The following is a 23,152-nucleotide window of genomic DNA, read 5'->3' as shown; positions in this document are numbered from 1 at the left end:
CTCTGTACCTTCCAAGGGGCACAAACACCTCCCTGAGCTGGGTAATGCCCTCTAACCTGGGTGTTTCCCCCTAAACCTGGAGGAGAGCAGACAGAGTGAGGCTGTGAGGGTGGTACACTCAGATAATAAATACACCAGATTTTCTTCTTGTCAGGTGTAAGACAGAGAAGTTTAGCAGCAGTGAAGGTCAGTTAAATTGAGAATTAGACCCTTTCCCCCTAACTTTTTCCCTGCTAATTAGACTCAGCAAATCCCCCTACCTTCCTCTGAACTTTTCTGCTCTCTTTTCTCTAAGTCCTTGGGCCATTGTTTGTGCTGCTGCTGACATGGACCCATGACCCTGGACGTGGAGCTGCTGCTCTCCCCTCGCTCAAGTCAACATGCAGGGCAGGCTACACACAGCAAAGCTGTCAAGCCTTCATTTAACGTGATGGAAAGCCTTGCCAAGGAGAAACACTCCCTTATTCATCACCCTGCTGCTGACACCCTGCACAGAGACCCAAAATGGCTGCTTGGCTAAAGATAAGGTCTTGCTGGTGTTTAACCTCCCCTGCTGGGCTGCAGAGCAGGGAAGCTGTGATTAACAGCCACCATCTTTCTGTGTGCTGGAGACTGAGCTCTGCCCTGGAAGGATGTCCGTGGAGCTGAGATACCACAAGTTATCATTGGCTTTGGTGTCTTTTGTAGCTGCACTGAAAAAAAAAAAAGGGTGTTGAGTTTTCCAAGGGGTTTATATTTTCTGCCTGCACTATGGGCCTGCCCAGCCTGCTGGACCTGAGATTACTTTGCCCACTGGGTCACCAGAGAGATCTTGGGGGTGACAGGGCAGGACAACAAGATGAGAAGCTGGCACAGCCTGCCTGGCAGAGCAGACTCCTTCTCCAGTGGGCAGGAAGGATCTGTGGGATGGGGTGGATGTGAGCCCAGACACAGAGGGTTGAGTGAAGTGCTTGTTAACCTTAACCCAACACAGGTGATGAAAGGGGGGGGGTGTTGGGGAGGGTTTATAAAGCTTCAGGACAGAAAAAGAGTAGGGTTGTAGCTGTTCCAGCTCTGCTGTATGTTTTATTTGTGGGTTCTGACCCACTGCTGATCCCCACTTTGAAAGGGACAAGGCCAACTATGCATAAAAATGCAAGGTAGGACACAACAGGGTTTATAACTGAGAGTGTGGCTGATGGTGTTGGTCGTCCTGAGGCGATACAAGCTTAACCAAGCCCTTTATTCATCAGTTTTCTGCAAATAAGTATATTGGATTGGTTTTGAGGATGTTCAGTGTATGGAGGACTGGGCAGCTGGGCTGTGCCTGAGGAATGCTGAGGTGTGGAAGTAGGAACTCAGATGCCTGTTGGGTTAGCTTGAAGTTTTAAGGCTATCTGAAGAATTGGAGGGAGTTTAAAGCCATTTCTGAGTTGCTGTGTGGCTGCAGTGGTGCTGGGTTTGCAGCTGGTGTTGGTACCTGGCAGTGCTGGAGGCAGCTGGGTTTGCAGTGACCTGCTCTGGATGTTCTCTTCCCTTTTTCTGCAAGAAGTGGTGTGCTCAGAGGTACTTGGTTAGGATCAGGTTACCCCAGGGTGTCTCAGGCTGTTCTCTATTATTTGTTTCTACTGCTTTGTTTCAGTCATCTGCACTGGTTGTCTAATTCCATATCACTTGAGCTCCAACAGTAGAACAGCATGAGCCATCTTAGCTTGTTTCCAACACTACTGAAAAAAAGAAAGCTTAATTTTATCTTGTGTTAAACCAGCCTTGAATTCCCCTTGCCCAAAATCTCACCCGCAGCTCCCTTGTCAGCTGCCAGGAAAGCTGCAGGTGATTTGTTTTGAGGAGAGGGCTTGGGATGTGAACAAGCATTGGCAGGAGGAGTGAGGGATATTTTTGCATTAATATTGCTGCTTTGAATCGTTCAGTGTCAGCTCAGAGCCTTCAACCACACCCATTCAAGACCTCTGATTCATCCTCCTGCCGAATGAATGAAGTGACCTGGAGGGGCTGGCGCTGGGGAGTGGATACACATTTGGCTGTGCTGTTTCACAGAGTGAGAAGTTACTGGTCTTGCATTAGCCTGACACTGTCACGCCTTTGTCTCTTAAGTGCTGTTTGCATCTCCTGGGTTTAGAGAAGCTGGTAATTTAGGATGAGTTGGCAATAATTGTAGAGCACTGTAATGAGTCTCTATAACTACAGTGTAACTAGTCAGCTAATAGCCACAGAAACCCCTTTCTGGGGAATGCTGCAAATACCTTGGAGAGATGAAATAGATAGTCTTTGTTCTTTATTGAAGTTTTATGTTAAGAGCTTTACTCTTTGGCTCAAAGCCTGGTTTTTGTCATTCTGGGGAAAAATTTTCAAAACTGAAGTGATGTTTTTAAGGCAGTTGGTGCATATTGAAAAGAACATTTTCATTTTAGGTTGCATCATTGGAAGACAAATCCATTGTTCTCTTCTGCTGATCAGAGGAGAGTGGCTGAGGAGAGCACAGTTCCTCCAGGGATATCCTGAGCTGGTAGAGATTCCAGGCCTGCTGTAATCTTCCTGTGTCATGTGGATGCAATTTAAGAGACTACTCTTTATTGCAGTTTATTAAAATAAGAAATCACATCAGAAAAGTGCACTTCTGCCACAAAAACTTTGACAACACCGTTAGGGCTCTGCTTGATACAAAACTCTCCTCCATGTAACTCTTCAAGCTGGCACAAATCAGACCCAGCTGAAAAGTTATTTCATTAGCAGAGTCAGCTCAGAAATGAGAGCTGGAGAAGAGCTTCCAACTTTGAACAGCTCTTGCTTCCCAGAGCTCTGGCTGGGATCTTTCCACTGAGGTTTCTGTGATGCTGAGTTGTTTTTCCAGGTGATGCCCAGAGTGGAATTCTTGACGGATGGCAATGAGCTGACAGCTTAAAAAGGCTCTTTCCTACACGTCACTTTTTTCTTCAATGCTTTCTGACTAACAGAGGTGGAATTGGTGTTACTGATGTAGGCAGTGGGTTCTCCAGGCAAATTTGTAACTTTGAGTTTGTGCAGAGGAACTGCTTGAGGACTGTTCTGGGCTACCCACTGTGCCTGAGCTGTGGAGATTTAGTCAGTGACTCTGGAGGGACTGATGTGCTTAAATTGGGAACTGGAAAGTCGGAGTGGTTGCTGGGGATTTGGGACATGCAAATATGACAAATATCTTGTCTCGGGTTGATGCTCTATTAACTCTTTTCCTGAGCTTTGCTAATTTTGGACCTTGATTCTCTGCTTTGAAAGATGGGGCGTTTCACCTCATGCAGGGTACTTGGAAAATAATCCAACATTCTCTGGAATCCTCCCCAGGTTCAGCTTAATGGTATTGTTCATTTTAAGAGTCCCTCTGGCTATTTGAACTCGGCCCTGACTGCTGTCACCAGCAATGGCAAGAGGGTTTATCTACAGCTATAATCTGTTCCTTGTCACTGGAGCATTAGCAGACACAAGGTTTCTCAATTCCCACTTTGCATAAATGCTTTCTCAGAACTCCTGGAAGCATTTTTCCACTTCCCAGTGTTATTTAGGCAAAGTGGTTTTGCATGCCCTTCTGTGGAGGTTGGAGACTGATCTCTGCCAGGTTTCTTGTGGGCTGTGGGGGTAGGTAGGTGAAATAAAAGCCCTAGAGCTTCCCAAAGGAAGCTTGTGCGGCAGGATGGGTAGTAAATAAAAGGAAATGTGCTCAAAAATCTTCTCAAATGAGAGCAGTCTACAATGACTTTGCCATTTTGGCCTCTAATAAGATTTCTTTTGTTTTTCCAGCTTCTTCCCTCTTGCTGTGAAGTCCTGCCCCAGCAAATAGAGGGTTTCCCAGCCCCTTAGTGACAGAAAAGGAGCTTGAGCTCACCAGTGCCATGTCTTGAGTTGCCATAATTTATACTCTGACACTACATGGGATATTTTCCTTGTGTACCTTATAGTGAAATATTTCTGAGGCTTCATCAAGAATTCTGTGCTACACTTGGAGTGTTTCTATTTGTGTGCAGTAGAACACAAACAACAAAATAAGAATCAAAGCAGATGGCAGCACAGAGATATCCGTGGTTTATTCAGACGAACCCAGGAAAATGAATATCCTGATGATTGGATGATATGTGTCATTAAGCATATAGGGTAGTCACCACTCAGTATTTTGTCTGCTCAACAGAGTATGTAAACCTTTAAACAGAGGCCACCATTTCTGCAGTTATTTGTGTGGAATGTATCCTGTTACAAATGTTTTAATAGCATCCATTAATATTGACTGAAATTGATGGGAGATTCTATTGATGGCTAGGATGTAAAAGATGCACTTACTAGAGTAACCTCAAAGTATTCCTTGATTCATTTTTATCATTCATTTTTTATCATTTTAAATCCTTGATTTTCATTTTTTCCTTCTTCAGAAAAATCTTTAGTTGTATATCATATTTTATGCCCAGACTATGATGAGGTAGAGCAATCACCTTTCACAGCTTCAAAATAGATGTCTAAGCTGGTTTCTCTGCCACCTGTACATTTTTGAGTGGTGAGACTTTGAAATGTGAGCTTTCTATCTAAAAAAAGGAATAAAAAGAAAATTCTGCAGCTAGTAATGAGGAAAAAATAGTGTTCTAAGGTCAAAGATTTCTAGCAAAAACGGGATGTGAATGAGTTTAATTGGGTACACATGGTGTTTGTAAATCTAACACTGAGTAGGTGACTTACTCCAAGTAACTTCGGAGTTCTTGGAAGTGATCTTGCATCAGAGATATGAATGAAAGAGCCGTGATAAGAATGGGTTTTTCAGACAAAACACCCAAAGTTTTATCCCGTGCATGGTTTTCTCTTACCACATCAGTGTTTAGCTGGGAATCCATTCTGGGAGCTCAGGTGTGACAAATGCTTCTGCAGCACCCTGGCAACCAGAAAAAGGAATCTTTTTAAGGGGAAAAGAATCACAGAATATCTTAAGTTGGAAGGGACCCATAAGGATCATTCAATTGCAAGTCCTCGTCCTGCACAGCACAACCCCAAGAATCCCACATCCCTGAGAGTGTTGCCCAAATGCATCTTTAACTCTGGCAGCCTTGGGGCTGTGGAGTCGGTGTTATATTTTCTATTCCTTCCTAATTTAAGGAATTCCTTCAGCTACACTGGCACGACTGGAGGGTTGACATGCTGGAAATGCATTGTTAGAAGTGAGCACTGGATAGTATGGAAGCAAGACTGAGTTAAACAAGTGTTTGTAATAGTCTGAAGTTGAAATTTTTAATAGTGTAATATACAAATTCAGCCTCCTAAAAAAAAAAAAATCACAAGTTGCCTGTGAATTCTTGCTACTTAACAGGCCAAATTCACTCTGCTGCAGGTGACCACAATGCAACAAGGGTTGCATGGGTGTAACTGAGGAAGAGACGAAGACTTCCTCCTTGCTTCTGTGCAAATTGTAAAATCCACCCTTAGAACAACTTTGAGTCTGTGTCTCTGCGTGGCTCTTTCCCTCATCTGGAACATCAAAGTGCCTTGTTCATGCTTTGTGCTAAAGTTCCTATAACTCTGCCAAGCTTTACATTATAAAAAGAGGAAGAAACAAAAAGGAATTATTTCTCATTCAGTGGGACTAATAACTGAAGAATAAAACACTGAGCAATTTCATCAGCTAATTCCTACGGGAAATACAAAGCTGGAAACTTGAGCTTTTTGGAACTGGGTTTTTAAATGTGGTTTCTCTACTGAGCAGTAGCACTCTAAAGCACAGACCACTTTCCCTGATGCTTTCAGCCTAGACTTTCTCAGTTTGCCATAATGTAAAGCTTGTAATGGCACTATAGTTGTACAGATTAAGTCAGACCTCAGCTACATTTGTTATTGTTGTTTCCAGATAATGCAGCTGAACCCATAAATGGCACAGGGTTTGGTCAAGAGGAAGTAATTATATGATGCTACATAGCAATTAGAAACATTTTAATTTCTACTGTATCCTCCCTCCCTAGTCTAGAGTGTTGCTTTGCTGCAGAAGTTGGCTTGAGTTAATGTTCTGTCAGGGAGAAAGCACCTCACCCTTGGGCATTGGTGGATTGTCCTGGTTTGATCCTCTCCTAAATGCCTAGTGATGCTTCTTGCTCTCTGAATGCATGAAGAACATGAAAAAAATCCTTTAAAGCAGGTTAGTTTAAAAGCACCACTTGTGCAAGGGTCTTTTAGGGTTCATAGTAAAAGTCCTGAGTTTGACTTGAGTAAGAGCTTTTAATTTTAATTAATAACTGAAAGGTTAATTTTTCTTTCATGCTGGGATTAAAACCCAAGCTTAACTATAACAATATTTTCAACAAAAATACTGGAGAGTAGGGAGATGGATGTGCTTAAAATATTTTTATAGTGGATCCATGCTTCAGTTTGCTTGAAATAGTGATTGGACTTCCCTGGGTCTAAGGCAATCTCATCGTAGGAGGATCCCAAATATATTTTCACCGGGGAAATGGGGTAACCTCCTCTCTCTGAGAAGTGGGGGATGTCTCAGGGTGCCAGTGAGATGAAGGGAGCAGTAGCTTTGTGGCAGCCTTTAGCTCTCCTTTTCCCCTCATGCAGAACTCCAGAAGCTAATTACCACTGCAATTTAATTGAAGAAATCGGATGCCTCTAGATGTGTATCTTCAGGAGGTGTAAGCTATCACTGCTGACTTTAAGATTTAATCTTGTATTGACATTTAAAGTTGAAACCAGCATTGAAGCTCCCAGTGAATTCATGGGTGCAGGTTTATATTTAGATTGCACTTGCAGAGGAGCCCTTAGGCTGTCCTCAATTCTAAACTCGAATTCTCCACAGTCAAAAAAACTGCGGGCTTGTCCCTTGGCATAGCTGGGGGCCTCTTCTCAAAGCAGCAGGACTCCAAGGACACAAAGCATTCAGTGCCTTTTCATCCTGCTGATTGTCTCCCTTCTGGATGCTCCAGCCTCAGTATAAACAGATGAGCTAATCTGGGAGTATCAGGCTCTTTAGGAGGAGTGTTGTCATCCCTTAAGCACCATGTGTTTCGTGTGCTTTAACCTTAGGCTCTGTCCATGCCAGCAATATTGACATCGTGTTTGTCTCCTCCTGTCAGGAAGTGCTGCTCAAACAAGAAAAGAGTTTGCAGGGCAGCTGTTCAGCCAGAGAGCTTTTGTCTAATCAGAGCCTCTGGGGAGTGTTAACACACCAGGATCTTGTCCAGACACGGGCATGGCAATGGCTGGGTGGGGATCTGGAAGGTGAACTGAGCTTTGCTGTGTAGGGTGGATGTGCCACCAAGTGCCGCCAAGCGCCTGTGCCAGGAGCAGCCACCGGAGGACTTGGTTCTGCAGCCATCCAGTTCATCAGCCTGCAGCAGCTCTCCCGTGTTTATTTATGCGGGCTAAACGTGTGAAAACAAGGCGGTATGTCAAAGTCAAATTACTTAGTGCGGGCTCCTTCTTCAGCAGGAAAAGATGGCGCTACTGTACTCATTCATCTCCCTCTCGTTCACTGTGAAGCAACACAATTAGCAGTGAGAAAAGGCTGCCAATCCGGTGAGTAATCCTGGAGATCTCTGAGCAGTTAAGCGTGTTAATTAAATTGGCATTGCAGCAGGAGTTTGAGTTAGCAGACTACCAGCAGTCTTTCAGAGGAATGTTCCCTTCCTCACACAGCGCTCAGACTTCCCAAGTCTTGGATTGATTTGGCCAGATTCTTTGCTGCCTTTCAATGGCTTCTCATTTCAGGGGAGCTTTTCCTGATCTACATAACTCTCTAATCAGAAAAAGATATGCATTAATTCAGTGTTTTATTCATGTTTATAGGCATTTATGATATTTACTCTAGAATCTCCCACTTTTGCAATCTGTTCTTTCTAATGTATTTCCTCCTGCTTTGGTAACTGTGGGGCTCAGTAGGCACAACTCAAACTTGACAGACCTTTTGACACTGATCTTATGAGACCCACCATCTAGATTTCTTATCTCTGCATTAATAACCACAGAGATGGGGCCACACGGTGCTGAAAAGTCTGTGCTGCCATCACAACAACTCTGTTGTTTACCTCCAGCTAAATAAAGATAGATATCTTTTGGGATCTTGCTTTAAACATATTGGTACTTGGTTTGTGACTGCAAGAACTTACATCACTTACTTCTTGCTTTGTGCAAGCCAGAACATTTCCTCTTGATGTAAAGCTGTGTCCAGGCTTATAGATGATGTGTGTAACCAGGCTTTGGCAGTATGAACCAGACACAGCTCTGTGGGCATCAAAAGTGCAGTGCAATAACAAATTCCAGTGCAAGAGAAGAAGGAAAGCCATGAACTTTAAAACTATTTTCTTTCTTGGGCTTTAGAGTACAACATTTTCTAGGAATGTTGATTCCAGTGGATATTTGTGTAATTAACTGCTAGTCCCTTGTGTGGCTGTTCACAAGAGGTGAAGAAGTATGACTGATTCAATGACTTCCCTTGAAAAGTTCAGTCCTTGGGTTTGCCAGCTCTTCAGCAGCCTGCCCCCTTCTCTATCTGGGTGTTGGTTGCTGCTTTTGGAAGCAGATTGAGCATGCCTCTGCTTCATTATTGTTAGTGAGTGTCTGGTAATTGGGAGTGGAAAAGAGGAGGCAGGGCTAAATCATGGCATCCTAGGACATTATGGCAATATGCTTTGGAGGGAGACACAACCTCTTCAGGTGCAATTAAGACAATACCTGGTCTACAGATGGTTTGTCTGAGATGTCAGATGAATGCTCAGTATTAAATAGGGGAATGAAAATGGGCACACAGTGCCTGCAGCTCCCATGTGAGGGTCTGTCCCACCCCTTTAGCACCTGAGGGCCCCCCTTTCCCTGTCCCATTTTGACTGCTTTGCTTTAAAGGCTGCTGGAACTAGTTCATGGGGGGGAAATCATTGTGCCTCTTCCTCTAAAATGGATCTGTAGGAGGCTGGATGTGCTGAACTAGTACATTTCTAAGGACAAAAACTCCTAATGTTTTTGAAGATTTTTTTTTCCCCTGTTACCATGTTGCCAAGCAACATTTTTACAGTATCAGCAGCTGGGGAAACTAAATGTCTGAAAATGGATTAAAGGAGAAGAAAGGAGGCACCTGTGTTGTCTTTTGGCTATACCCTTTCACTGCTAAGAAGGTGTACCCCTCACTCCACCAGTAGACTCCCAAACTATTAAAAGAGAGCTTGGATTTATTCATCTTCATCTGTCTTTAAATGTATTAGCACTTGAAAGAGATACGAGATGGGAGATGAAAGTCTTGAGCTAATAGATTCTTAAATAATAGGGCTGGGACAGATCTGAGAGGTCTTCCAGTCATTTTTGCCACGGGAGGTCAGTTGCTGTTATCCCATCACTTCCAATGGGATGGAGGGATGACACCAGAGTCAAAGCTTCTACTTATAAACGTAGAATGTGTTCCAGCCTGTACTCAAAACCCCCTTTCAGACCCACAGCAGGTAACAGCAGTTTGCTCCTGTGGTGGAATTCAAGGAGGCTAAAAAAGATGCAACACCTGACTCCCTGCCATTCTGCTGGCAGCAGGACCTGCTCTGACTTAATTGTGACAGCCTGAGGCACGTGGAAGAGTCCCAGTGCTGCTTTGGCATTTCTAGGGAAGCCTTTGTCTTGTATCATTTGTATGGATGGGACACTGGGGACCCCACTGTACTGAATGCTGTTCAAACACACAGCAGTAGGGACTTCTTGCTCTGCAGTGTTGAGTCAAACTTATTCCCAGACTTTTTAAAAAGTGCATATATTACCATAATTCTGAGCTCGACAAAGTTCAGTCCCGTTGGGGTAGCAGTCTGCCGTTACAGAAAAAGATGGTTTCTTCTCCAAGGAATATATGCTCAAAGGTGTTTTGCAGTCACTTCTCTGACTCTTCTCAGCTTCTGCTTAACTTTAACACTAAAATATTTTCTAATCAAGGTCTAAAATCACATTGAGACTCAATCTCAAGTGACCTTCTAACCACTCAAAAATTAATGAGCATTGAAGAAAAGCTGAGCTTTGGATCTTCATATTTTGTTTTACAGTCTGAGTGATCTACGTTTGCTCTGTGCAGGGCAAAGGGAATTCTCTCCCTCCTTGAGCAGACAAATTGAAAGCAATAAACTTTGAGAAGACACTTGGATCACCATAGGTGTTGAGTCTTTTTAGCTTTCTGATTAATAGGATGGGCAAATAACCTTTAACAGATAGAAAGCAAGAAAAACCTTCTCAAAGAAACTTCTTTAAGGATAGAAAAACCAGTTTTTAAAAGTCATTACTGTTAAGACTTTTGTGTTATAGCTGAAGGTGTCTAAATCCCAGAGCCATAGAAAAAATTCACTTAAGGTACTGCACTGGGTGTCTGGTGAAATTTAGTTGAACAGTATTTTAGAACCATTAAATATTTCCAGGGCTTAGTCACTTCCCAGTCACTAAAACACAGAACTTTTCAGCTGATGGTAAAATAAATAATGCTGCTCTTAGAGACAATAGCTACTATGTGCAATAAAGAGTAGATACAACTACTTTCTAGAAGAGTTTCTTGAAGATATTTCAAAAATGCTGAAAACATTTTTTTACCTCTCTAATGTCAGAAGCTGAGGCTGCTGTAGGTGCAGCTGATAGGGTCCACTGCTGTTTGACTAGATAGGGATGTTAAGCTTTTTGTAAAGCACTGAACTGTTTGCATTAGCAAGTGGTGTTAGATCTGTGCAACCAAGCTCTGGAGCAGATTTTTCTTTTGGTAACTTCTGGCAGGCTTGCAAGGAGAGCCTATTTCCCTTCTGAGCTATTACTTTCTCCTCTGGCAATGTTGCCTCTTCCAGCTCCATATTTCTTCCACTCTTTCTTTAAGTTTCAACTACATCAGAAAATGAAAAAGTTCATCACAATGGCTAAGGATAACCTAACAGAGCACTCGGCTCTTTGGGGAAGGAGAAAAGAGAAACTGTTTGTTTCCCATTTTGTTTTTGCGAGGACTTTAGAACCAGAAGTCTGACCTTCTCCACAACACTGACCAGAGCCTTTGTTCTTTTCTTCTCATCTTTCTTTGAACTGTTAAAATATCCCTATTGCTGTGTTTAAAAAGGATCGGGGAGTGTGGGGGTGGGGAAACAATACCCTCCATAGAGCTAATTCTGTCCCCTTTTTAACTGCAAAGCACTCCCTGATGAGTCGCCAGTGGCAGTTGCTAGAACAGCCTGAGCCTTTGCCCTACGGATGTTAGAGCCCCTCAGTGTGTGACTAACTTGGGGAAAAGATCATGGAACTCTGGTAACAGTGTGGGATCACGACAGGAGTGACAACCTCCTGTCTCAGAAGATGGCGTGCACTGGTGGCACATTTCTCCATGGAGAATGGAGACATTTTCTCCATTCACCCACTAGGTCTGCATCTCTCAAATGTTCTTTCCCTGTTTCTCATCTGGGTAAGTGCTGGTTGCCTTGGGAGTCTGTGACAGCTGGGCAGGGAAGGAAGAGGGGGTGTCCCACCAAAGAATAACCAGAGTTTGTGTCTAATATCACAAGACCTGAACCCAGTCCTGGACAGAGTTTTGTATGAAAACCTGTTGTATCCTTACATGCTGCAGAGCTGTAAAGCTGGCATTGCTGTTTGAGTCCAGCTGTGTGCCTGTTATTAATCATGAATATAATATAGTCACACCTTGATGCTTTCTGTTGGGGAGCATTGCCATTTGCCTCTTATTACAAATGATTATTATCAATTAAATATTTGCTGAATTTTTCAAATTAATCTTCAGCAAATATATCCAGTATGGTAACTGCAGACTTTATCCAAAGCCCATTTCCATCAGTGGAAGGATTCCTGCTGGATTTGTCAGGTGCTGAATAATACTGTGAAAAAGAATTAATGAAAAAGGTTTCCCTCTCAGAGACCTGACCTTCTGCAATAATTACTTCATGAAATGGAATTCAGTATAGGGTATAAGTTTGTGTTAGACCTGCACTAAAAACTTCACTCATTACCCACTGTATTTGCATTGTGTGATACACAGTGACTACATCTCTAAACTTGGAAAGCAAAAAAAAAAAAAAAGTCTGAAATATGGCTGTAGGCACTGCAGAAACAGCTTCAAAATATCTCATGACATAACAGTGATGTTACATCTTTTGGACCCATGCAGCCTGGTGAAAACTGGGCCAAGGTCTCTTGCATTCCTTGGTGAATCACCAGCTTTGGGATGTGATGTTTCCAATCTATATTTGACCTAGGCTAGAGTGAGGAAAATGCTTTCCACTAATTCAGCTGGGCTGAAGCTGGAAGTCAAAATGTCAGTGTGAGAACATGGTAAACACAATAAGACATGAGTGCAAGGCAGACACCAGTGTGAGGCCATGGCTGTGAGCACAGGAGGAGAACTTGGCAAGAAGGGTGGTTTCCCCAGCTTTTGGCTAAGCTTAATGTAGAAGACTTTTTGTTTGCTTGTTTTTTTGGTATAGAAAGATCTAGGCTATTAAAGGCAAGTTTAGTATAGTGACTGAGCAAAATCATCCCAAGAGCTCTTAGGGTGAAGGCTCATTGTGTGCCAAACTGTTCCTGCTTGGAGCTCTTTCCTGTTCCGTGGGTGCTGGTGTCACACTACATCAATAAGCACTTCTGGCACTTCTGTAGCTGCTTGGGAAACAAGCATATGGTGAGAGGCAAAGGTATGCTGTGGATTAGAAACTGGGATCAATACTAGGGTCAGTGGGGGATTGTAGTGGTGAGATTTTTAAACTATTAACAAGAGTCTGGAAACGGGCCAAGAGGTGAAATGACAACATCTGCAGAGTGTATAAAGAAACACTGCAGACTAAATCAGCTTTCCATCAGGGTAGCCAGAGCTACCCAGACTAGCTCAGCTACATTGAACCAGCCAGCTCCAGGCTGGAATGTGTTCGTAGCTGCCTTGGTGATGAGATGCTGCAGGACCAGGCAGCAAATAGGAATAACTGAAAGGGAATCAGGACTTTGTAAGAGGAAAAAAGGGTGAGGAGGGAGACAGAGAGAGGCAAGAGATTGAAGGAAATTGTCCTGGCTTAAGCTAAATCCACTTAGGGCTTTGTTTTGCTTGTCATAACACCATGAAATACATCTTAGGGATCTCTTTGTGAGAAGAAAATTCATTGTACATCCACTTGCAGGCCACTGTGGCTTTTTTTCCCTCCACCCGCTGTTTCATATGGCTGTGATAAATAATGGTCACAAATTATTATACTGATTATCACAGGAGTGGGGTAAGGACCTTTAATGAAAACGAATCAGCTTTTAATTGAGACTTGCTAAGATGGGGCCATACAGTGTATATTGATATGATCTGTAGCAAATGATTCCACAGATATTTGCTGAGAGTTAATTTTGTAACAGATGCAAAGGCCAAAACTGTGGATGTAAACTGGAGACAAGTTGGCTCAGAGCATCTGGTACAGTTTTGCTTCCTGCTCTAGGCTGAATCTCACCTTTGCCTAACGTGCTCCTGTCTCCCCACCAGCAGCTGTCCACAGGCATATTTGTACAAGTGCAGCCTCTTGCCAGTGCATGGCATGGAGTTTTCATGTCTGCCAGAAATCCTGGAGCTGGCTGCTTGGGGTGCTAGGATCTGAGTTAATTTCATGCTTGTGCTCAAGGATGAAATAGCCAAATTTCTGCTAAAGCTTTAAAACCAGGGTGTGACAGGCCAGTCTCCTGCAGATCCTGTTTTTCCCCCAGCGCCTATGTCTGGAACATGGTCAATATGTTGTGGTGCCCTGTGTCTCACTACAGATGGCTGGTTTTGCTTGCTGCTGGAAACAGCACCATGCTCCTGCTGGGACCAGCACAGATGGGTACAGAGCCACTGGAGAGCTCCCTGCCCCCCCAGCCCTGCTCATGCCTGCTGCTGAAGCATCCCCAGCTCCTACCAGCTCAGCAAGCAGGACTCTAATGAATTTCAGAAATGGAAAACATACTTAACACAGGCTCATTCCCACTCCCTTATTTGCAGTGGCATGCAATCTGTGTACTGTCAATAGCAAAAACTATCAAATACTTAAGATTTGTATAAATAGTGAAAACTTCCTTCACTGCCTGATCAACTTGTGGAAAGTCTGACTTGTCTAGACAAGGCTTTCATTTTGCAAGAAGTAATATAGTGAGATTTATACTGTTTTCCAGGCACATTAGGAAGCCCCTTGCAGATCAGAGCTATCAGATTTCCACAGTACCTTTAATGTAATTTTCACAATGCTTCTTGGAAGTGTGTTGCTATTAACTTCTTTTCACACGTGAACTGAGGCAAATGGAGTGAAGACTAGAGAACTCTTCCTGTCCAGAGGCTTAACATCCTGTTCCCTCATCCCTGAGGAGCTGTTCCAGTATGAAAGTAGTCCTCTATGTAGGAATTATATTGAGATGCAAGTATCCTCATATAAAGCATTGCCTTCTTTTTTGGAGTGAAAGGGAACAGATAATTTTACACCTAGAAAGGTTTCCTTTTGGGGTTGAGTTTTGGTTAAAATTGGTGGGAATAAGCACCTTATGCAGTACTAATTTTTAGCAGTACTCTTGTGCCCTTACTCCATCCCTTGAGATCCTGAGCATGTTTGAGTCCTTGTGCACAGCTGAGTGTAGAGAGCCCTAACCTGGTGGTGTTGCTTACATTGTTGAGTAGTCTTTGCGATCCAGTTTTGGTTTCTTAAACTTGCTGTTAAGTCCAGCAGGACATCTCAAGAGGAGTTGAATTTATGGGCTGCTGTCAGGGAGATCCATGCCATGCAGTGAGGCTGAGATTTTGTTACAGTTGCAGTATCAGACAAGAGTTCACCTGCTGCAGAATTGTTTCTGAATTCCAGGTTTCCTTTAAGGAAAAGCAGCAGCATATTTCCTTGACTGGGAATGTTGAAGGGCTGTTAAAGTAAATATGAAAATGTGAATAGAGTGCAGAGATTAACACAGCATCATTTATTTATGTCAGAAGAAATAGCACCAAGAGATAAGACCTTTTATTTAATACAAAGCAATGTTGGTAAGTGCATCTAAACATTAAATCTGTTGCTTGATTGATGACAAATGTGCTGTTCACTGCACATCTTGAAGACTTGCTGCTGTGAGTATCAGGAGTTTTGTCCTTCTCTTCTGCTGTCAGAATAGAACTTCCCCCAAACAGCTGAGAATAAATGTGTACTATTGAAGTGCTTTGTTCTTGCAGAGAGTCGTTGCCTAAGAAAAGAATTTCTCTTTAGACCAGCGATTATAGCCCTATAAGATGTACAAGGGTTTGGCTCAACAAGCACTTCATTTGTTCTGGTGCAGATAAAAATAAATTGAGTTGAGAAAAATGGCTGTAGGTATGACCCAATTATACTAATCAATTAGAAACATGGAGTGGGAAGGGCAGTCAGTGCTTCTGGAGCATCATGGGTACAGGTCTTGCATGTTTGAAAGCCAGTCTGTTTTTTTCCACCATATCACTTGGTTTATTAAAAGGTATCACTGCACCCCAACAGTTTTACCTCCCTCATCCTTAGGCTGTAATAACAACATACACATCCAACATTTATATTACTGAAGAGTATTCAGCAGGCAGAGAGCAGAAAACAAGATATCACTGAATAAATTGAATCAACTATCAGAAATAAGGCTTGGGCTACTGATGGATTTTTAAGTATGTTCCATTTATTAAATGTTCCTATTTTTTAACTTGTGTGAGAGACTACTACAGATTTTCCCATCTGCTGTAACTGTCACAGAACACAGAGCTGCTGGGAGCAGTTCAGTGAATTTTGGTGTTTTGCTTCTCGTAATGACATCTACCTGACACACTTGCTCTCGGCCCATTTCTGTTTAGGGGAGTTTATTGCCATCAGCTGTTTCAAAGGCAGGACAAAATGGTATCTGTCTCTCTGAAAAAAAGAATTTTCTGCTCCATGCTGCAGAAATGACACTTATATTAGCTGCATTTAATACGTGTTGATGGGATTAAAATGTGTCTTTATTCATGAAGTTTCCTGCTTAGGCAGTGAAATGCTGTCTGCGTAAGTGACAACATCACTACGTGCAGAAGGCAAGGGACTGGGTTTGCTTGGTGTGCATTTGGTTTAACAGCAGAAATGCACTGATTTAAGCTCTTTTCATAAGGATGAGGATGCATTGGTTTTGTTTAGGTATTCCAGTTGTAGTGGCAATCTCTACAGCACATGTGTCTGTGCAAGTGCATATACTGGGTTTGTTTTTTGGATATCTAACAATATTTTCTGTATATAAAGGCAAAAAAGAGTGCCTTCTGTCATACTCAAAGATCTTTTCCATATTCCTGAATTCATATTAAATAAAGCAATTTTCTGGCATGTAGTAAGTCATGGGGCTTACTATGTCAAGGTGCAGATGGGTTTTTTTGAGCAAATCTGCTTGGGAGAGAATTTAGATATCAAATGCAATGACAATTTATTATAATCAAGGCTGTCTGGGACCTCAGTGCTGAGGTCTGACTTGTGCATAAGTTAGAGGAGGAGCAAAATCACGTACTTTTGTTCTTTGTGATATTTCCTATACGTTGTAAGTAATATAATGCGAAAGGGAGGTCATGCTGCCTGACTGGCTGGTGATTTATGCAGAGAGATTAAACATGGTGATCATGTCAGGAGTGCAATGCCATCACAACAATGACTTTTGCAACATGCTCTAATTTCCTTCCCATTATTTCTTTTCTACACCTGCAGCAGTCAGTGCACCTGTAAACATTTATCTGTTGTACCTGTACCACAGAACTGTGAAAACAGGCTTTGCATTGAGATGTCACACTTCTGTTTTGACCACTGCAAGTATTATTCAAACAATATTACCTCTTGAAACAAACAAAAAACAATCCCTGAAGATTTTGAATAAGAGTTGAAAAAAATAAGCCACGAAAGTCACAGGCATTACTTGGATCAGATTGGATAAGAATTTCAATAGGAGCTAAGTGCTTATGGTGCTTTTCAAATGTGTGAAGGCTTAGTCAGCAACATGGTAAAAAGTAAGCTCTGATTTTTTTTTTCTGCCACTCCATCTGAAAAATACCTTTATTAAACAGCATGGAAAAGAATTTTTTTTGCAAATGTGACTGGTTTGATTTTTTTAAGTATTTTTCAATGATATAGCTGTGCCAGGTGAGCTTGGATCTGCTGCTTTAGCACCTTTTCTTGAGTAGTTGATTGCCCCTGTCCCCATCCAGGTTTTGACAATCCAGACTCAGTTTGTCACTACTTCTTTCACACGAAGCAAATTGGCCCCCTCTGCCTGTCTCAGCCTGGTTAGACAAGGCACAAATCATTTCAGGCCTCTGCAGGCTTGAGGAAGCAGATTAAAATCAGATGTTTGAAATGGTTGCCACCCTGGTCCATGTGCCCTGTTACCCTCCAGGTGCTGCTCCCCAGCGATGTGCGAGCACCTCGTGAATCAGCTGCAGAACTGCTGCACTTCTCAGCCTGGGGCATTGAAACAAAAACAGAAGAGCCAGTTTTAACCTCACCCATCACAGTGTGACAATGTTGACTCTGACTCCAGGGTTGCAAGCCAGTATTTTACAAAACTTCCAAATTCAATCCCAAGCCAAAATTTTCAGGATTGTTTAAAAAAACCCAAACAAACTACAAAAATTTTTTATTCCCATTCATGACACCTCACTCTCTGCTCTCTTTTTAAAAGCAGTGCATCAATATCTGTTATTCTGTGAGTTCCCTTTCCCTGCTCTTCCAGACAGACTCTGAGTACTGATGCTGTGTTTATTCAGGACAGCAAAATATGTTCTCTAGTGAATAACAAATTGACTTTTTTCCTTGTTCTTTTGGAGCACTATGAATTTTTTTGAGGGGAAGAGTTTTCTCTTCAGTGTTTCTGCTGCAGCAATTTGCTGTCACTTCGTGGGACTGAAGGGTAGTGAAAATGTCTTTTTAACAGACAGTACAATAATTAACACCACCAAAAGAAAATTAACTAGCACAGCAAGGCAGCACAAAGTGAGCTGATGGGGGGGAAGTTTTTTGAAGTTACCTAAAGAGCTGTAGTGCATCCATCCTCCTGTCAGAAGTGACACAAGAGCAGCCTTTAACAAATGTTATCAGTCAGCTGTTACCCTTCAAAAAAAAACCCCCAAGTGCTTATCAAAGCACTGAAATTTTATGCAGCTCCCCAGATGCTTTCTTTGCAGGATTTGTGATGGGAAAATGAGCTATGAATAGAGATGTCTACAATGTCCACCTCTCCTAACAGGAGAACTACCTCTTAGCTCTCTGTCCTGAAAAGCAAAAATTCCCTAATCCCAGCCAGATTTTGAGGCTCCAGCCTCTGTGTAAGCCTGGTGTGGTCAGTCTGCTGCCAGCAGGTCAGGGACTGCCAGTCAGACCTGTCATCCCTTCTGGTTATTAGCATGCCTCCACAGCCTGGGCCAGCTGCTTCCCAGGCAGTGACAAGAAACTTCTTTTTAATTAATGTTCTCAGTTACTAAACCTCCTGAAACTTCCTACAGATGGATCAGCCAGAAGCAGCTTAAGTGTTCTTTAAAGCACCTATTCTTGTTTAATAACTGGAATTCTGTGGAATGAAGGGAACACTATGGGATTGCTTTTATTGGTTAATAAGGCTTCTCCTTTTAGCTCCAAACTCTCCCAAATCTGCCCCAGAGATGCACTAACCTGCCTGCAAACTTGCTCTGCAGCAAAAGTGCTGCCTGTGCCAGATGTTCAGAGCTCCTGAGTCAGAATTCCAGAGACAGTGAGATTGCTTTAAACACACATTAATAGCACTTAGAGCTCAGAAGTCCAAGGATTAAAGTTCAACAGAGCCATGTCTTTTTGACACCCCTCCCCAATTTTAGGACTTAAAAATGCAGTTTTGTTTTGATGAGCAGATGCTGAGACTGCATTTGAGGTTCTGTATGAAGTTTTAAGATGGAGCATTGAAGGAGCAGCTCAGCTGTCATGATGGTGGTGATGGGATTTAGATTTGGCATGTGCAGAAGGCCAGACTGTAACAGGGCAAGAGAGATCATGTCCAGGGTTTGGTAAATTAAATCCTGTAATAAGCACAATGTGGGGAAATGGGCTTAAGAGTCAGACATTTGCAACACTTGTGCCTGACATTAAGGATTACACAGACAGAAATAGGACAAGCATTAGCTCTCCAACTCTGTCCAACTGAATATCTGAGTCTTTAGGCTTCTCTTTGCTCAGATAGAAAAGCTGGGCAGTTGCTGAAATGATCCCAGACCACTAATCCTGCCAAGATGCTTTCTGATCTACAGATGAACATTTCATGCATTTAAAACAACAACAAGAAAAGCCCAAAATACAAATTAGTGATTGCAATCCTGCTTCTCCTGGGAGAATTTCAATTAAAAAAAGTTATGAAAAGATGCAAGGACATAGGTGAGGAAAGCATCACCTGTAAGATAAAGCAGCACAGCCTCTCCTGCTTCCCATAACATTCTGCCATGAAAGGGTGGCTTCACAAACACGCCCTACAATCCCTGGAAAAGAGTCTGTCTACTTCCCAATCAAGTTATGCTGTTGGAGGATGCCAATGTTCCCTCAAGGAGGATGGTGATGGCCCTCAGGGAGCCTTGCATCCTTTGGAACAGGTCCTGGAAAGTGCTACAGTGAAGGATAGCTCTTGCTTGTGTTCCCCAGCATCATATTTTTCCCAGCAGGAGGAATGTGCAGTCATTTATAGAAAGCCACGCTTCTCTCTTTGCTGCTGCCTTTCAAAGGGCTGAGTGAGAGTATCCAAAAAGAGGGGAAAGATATTCTGAGCAGGCTCCCTCCCTGTCACACCTGCCTGAATGCTGCTGGTGCTGCTGTTACCACAATTGTGGATTGTTTTCAGTGTGTGGTCTGTTCTCTTCTCAGTGCCTCGGTGATGCATATAAATTTAGCTCCTGTGTCATGTCTGAAGTCACAAGAATAAAACCTCACCATCAATTATGGTTTCATTCTGGGGAGGTTTAGCCTTTTTGCTTTTAGCAGTGTTAGCACTGGTTTCCCCAGGCTGGAAGCAGAGATGCACCAGGGTTTGATGGATGCAGCCAGGGAGAACTTATTCCAGGTTAGCAAAAATGGGGGGTGTGTGTTACATAGGTGAGTTGTTTTGACATGTCTTGTTTATACTGATTTGGATAGGCACAGATGGAAAAGGCTCTGGCTGGGCCTGCCAGGTTCATCCAGTCCAAAGGAGGAGGGAGAAAGGAGCCAAGGTCATTCCTGTTAGGAGATGCCATAGGAAAGGATCTTGGAGGCTGTGGAGGTGCAGTTTTCTTGTCCAAGCAGGGCATTAAAAGAAGGGAAGGGACCAAGGTGTGCTGGGTGTGATTTGAAGCTGGCAGAGGATGTGGGAAAAACTTGCTCACCATTCCTCATGTGAGTGTGGGAGAGCAGAATAGAGATTTTATTCCCCACTTCCTGCCCCCATTGCAGACTAAGCTGCCCCAGGAAAATGGGACTATTTAGAGGACATCTTCCCCATGGCAAGGGAGCAATGAGGACAGACAAGCAGTGGCTCAGGCATTGTCTTGCTCTGAAGCCAGGCCCAAACCTGCAGTGGGTTCCCTGCTCCTGGCATAAAGCACATTTTCTCTACAGTTCATACACATTTTTAGCTTCTCCATGTGTATCTGCACAGGCCAATATTTAATGGCATCATCACCCACTGCATCCGTTTAGACAAAGATTTCCCTTCCAGGGGGAAGGAGTGGAGAGGATACCCTGCACTGAATGGAGTAAATCTGTAGATTTGTGAATGTGGCACATGAACGAGAAATTCTCAAAATTAAGTGTTTCTGCAGTCATGCTGGGAGCAAGAGGCAAGATGCATAGACCATAAGGGGTACACAGATTAATTTACAGGTTTGTAAATCACTCTTGTACTGCAGAGAAGCAGCTCTGAAAATTTGGGTTTTTATTTGAACAAATTTCCTTTGTGCAATGAAAAGATCCCCAAAGGACCAGGACTAGAGGTGGGGAGTAACAGGGCCAGACTCATGTCCTGTTTAGACCCACATGGGGGAGTAGGGAAGGTGCAAAGAGGCTGTTGGTGCCTGGAACAGGCAGCTGCTGTATCAGCTCAGGCACAGTGATGTCTGTGAGGCAGGAGGTCTGCCTGTCTGTGCCATACCCAGCCACTCTCCCCACGTGTCTCCCAGCCCAGTGAAACCAGCTCTCAAAGACAGTGACGTGGGCTGGGGATGGAGTGTGTGAGCAGATGTGGAGTTGGGCAGCTGAGTGTCACTCTGAGGCAGTCCCTATCCTGCTTCCCTCCTCAGGTGCTTCTCCTGTGCCCTGTGTTCTGAGTACCTTGTCCTGCATGCTGTCTCTAACATTTCACTTCATCTGTGGGTAGCAAGAGAAGTTCTCTGCAGATTCATTTTCTGTATTTGAAGACTATTTCCAATTAATCCTAACAGTTGATTAAGCAGCCTCTCCTTGAAGTTTCCTGCTCAGCTGTGTTTGCCAGGCTGTGTGATAGGCAGACAGCTGTCAGATGAGCCCTGTGTGTGTAAGAGCTCAGCTGTGGGAGCTGCTGTGTAAGCATCACACCCATGTGCCACCAAAGCAGTTTTGGGACACAAGTGAAGCTGCTGCACAGCAGAGATATTTGGGCAGGTATTGAGGCTATTCAACACTGTCACTTCTGTGAGCTCTCTGCTTGGCACTGGTGACAGAGTTGGAGTTCTCATGCTCATGGCTAAAAAATGCAAGGTAGGAAGGGGATACTGAATGTTTCACTCAAATGATGTGAATTGCCTGGAAGAGCTGGCAATAAAGTACTTGAAATGGAGAGGAAACAGAGCTGACAAAGAGAGTCTAGCCAAAGTTGGGTATAATGCTGCCCTTCATTTGTGTTTAGAGATGTCTCTTGCTAGAGAATAAGCTCAGAGCCCTAATTGGAGATCATGGTAATGGACAATATGGTAACTTCCAAGTGGAAGTATCAGAATGGGAATAAATGGCCCAGAAGAGATGACTGAGCTCTTAATGTCCTTCTCTGATTTAGACTGATTCTAACTGCAAATATAAGGCAGTTGATTGTATTCGGTCTTATTTATAATCAATTCTGATTACCAAATTATGACAAATATGAATGAGGTTGTAACTAGCCCAGCAATAAGCTCTATGTTGCTAGGTAACAGGACAACATTATTTCAAACGACCCCATCCAGGCAAAGTAACTGAGCAATTGTTGCTTTCTCTTCTTGCTCCTTGTTCTTTAGATTTGCTGTTAAGAGCCTTTTAAATGTCTTCTCCTTAGTATTTGGTTTTCTGGGAGGAAGAGTAAAGGTTTTGTTGAATTTCAAGCAGGCACCTTTTGCATTCTGTGCCACTTGACAAAGGTTTTTGGAGCAGTGGCTGTGGGAGCAGCTGTCTCAGTGCTGTGAAGTGATGCACTCCTGGATGCTCTGAAATTGCTGCAGAGTTGCCCTGAACCAGTGAGCTCTGGTGTCATCTAACTCTCTGCTCACACCCTGTAGCTCTGCTCTGCCCTCACTGCTGCACTTGTGCTACTGGGATGAAAATGGTGTGTCTTTGTCTGACCCAGTTTGGGTGACTTCATGTGGATCCCAAGGACTGCTGCTTATCCTGGGCAGCACCAGCCCAGTGCTGGGGAAGTTGGCCAAGATCAGGTGCAACTCAAAACCAGCTGCCAATTCTGTAAAGCTGTAGCAGAAATAAGCTTGGCATGAGGCTCCTGCTCGGTACTGAGCCATATCTTGTGTTTGATGGGCAAAATAAAAGTGATGGAGGCCAGAGCGAGTAGATTGGCAGGGCAAATGGTAAGCTGAGGTTAGCACAGGGTTTCCCTACCTGGCAGTGGGCAACCTAACGAAAAGAAAAAGCTCCAGGCTTGCTTGGTGTCCTGGAGCTGACAAAGCCAACAGATAAACCCCACATAGCCTGTTCCCTTCTGAGTTCTGGTGAAGGTAGACTTTAATCAACCTGAAATAACCTGAACAGTGCACTGAAGCATCTTTACTTTGGAGATATGTCAGGAACACTTTCAATCTTTTATCTTCTCTGGAACAGCAGGAGAAATGCCACTGAAATAAGCCCTGTAATTTCTTCTCTGTAATTATACCTGTCACCACTTCCGATGGAGCTGATATAAATAGCCAGTTCTGCCTTCTGTTTGCATTGTGTTTTTTAATACAAAACAAAAAGGAAAGATGCAAACTATCTATCCC

At 43.2% G+C, this 23,152-nt stretch overlaps 1 protein-coding gene across 1 annotated transcript in view; it reads left to right on the top strand.

Annotated features, from left to right (window-relative positions):
* The first annotated feature begins 1,046 nt into the window (after positions 1–1,046).
* GRIA1 (glutamate ionotropic receptor AMPA type subunit 1) overlaps positions 1,047–23,152 on the top strand; it is a 181,365-nt gene continuing 159,259 nt past the window's right edge. Inside the window, exon 1 of the mRNA XM_069029136.1 lies at positions 1,047–1,139. Within this exon, the coding sequence (XP_068885237.1) occupies positions 1,123–1,139 (17 nt within the window). The 5' untranslated portion in view covers positions 1,047–1,122. The remainder of the gene's footprint in view (positions 1,140–23,152) is intronic.

The sequence above is a fragment of the Aphelocoma coerulescens genome, chromosome 13 (assembly GCF_041296385.1).
Source record: "Aphelocoma coerulescens isolate FSJ_1873_10779 chromosome 13, UR_Acoe_1.0, whole genome shotgun sequence".
In the NCBI taxonomy this organism is placed as follows: domain Eukaryota; kingdom Metazoa; phylum Chordata; class Aves; order Passeriformes; family Corvidae; genus Aphelocoma; species Aphelocoma coerulescens.
The sequence above is the reverse complement of the archived record's forward strand: the minus strand, read 5'-3'. Positions and strand labels throughout refer to the sequence as shown.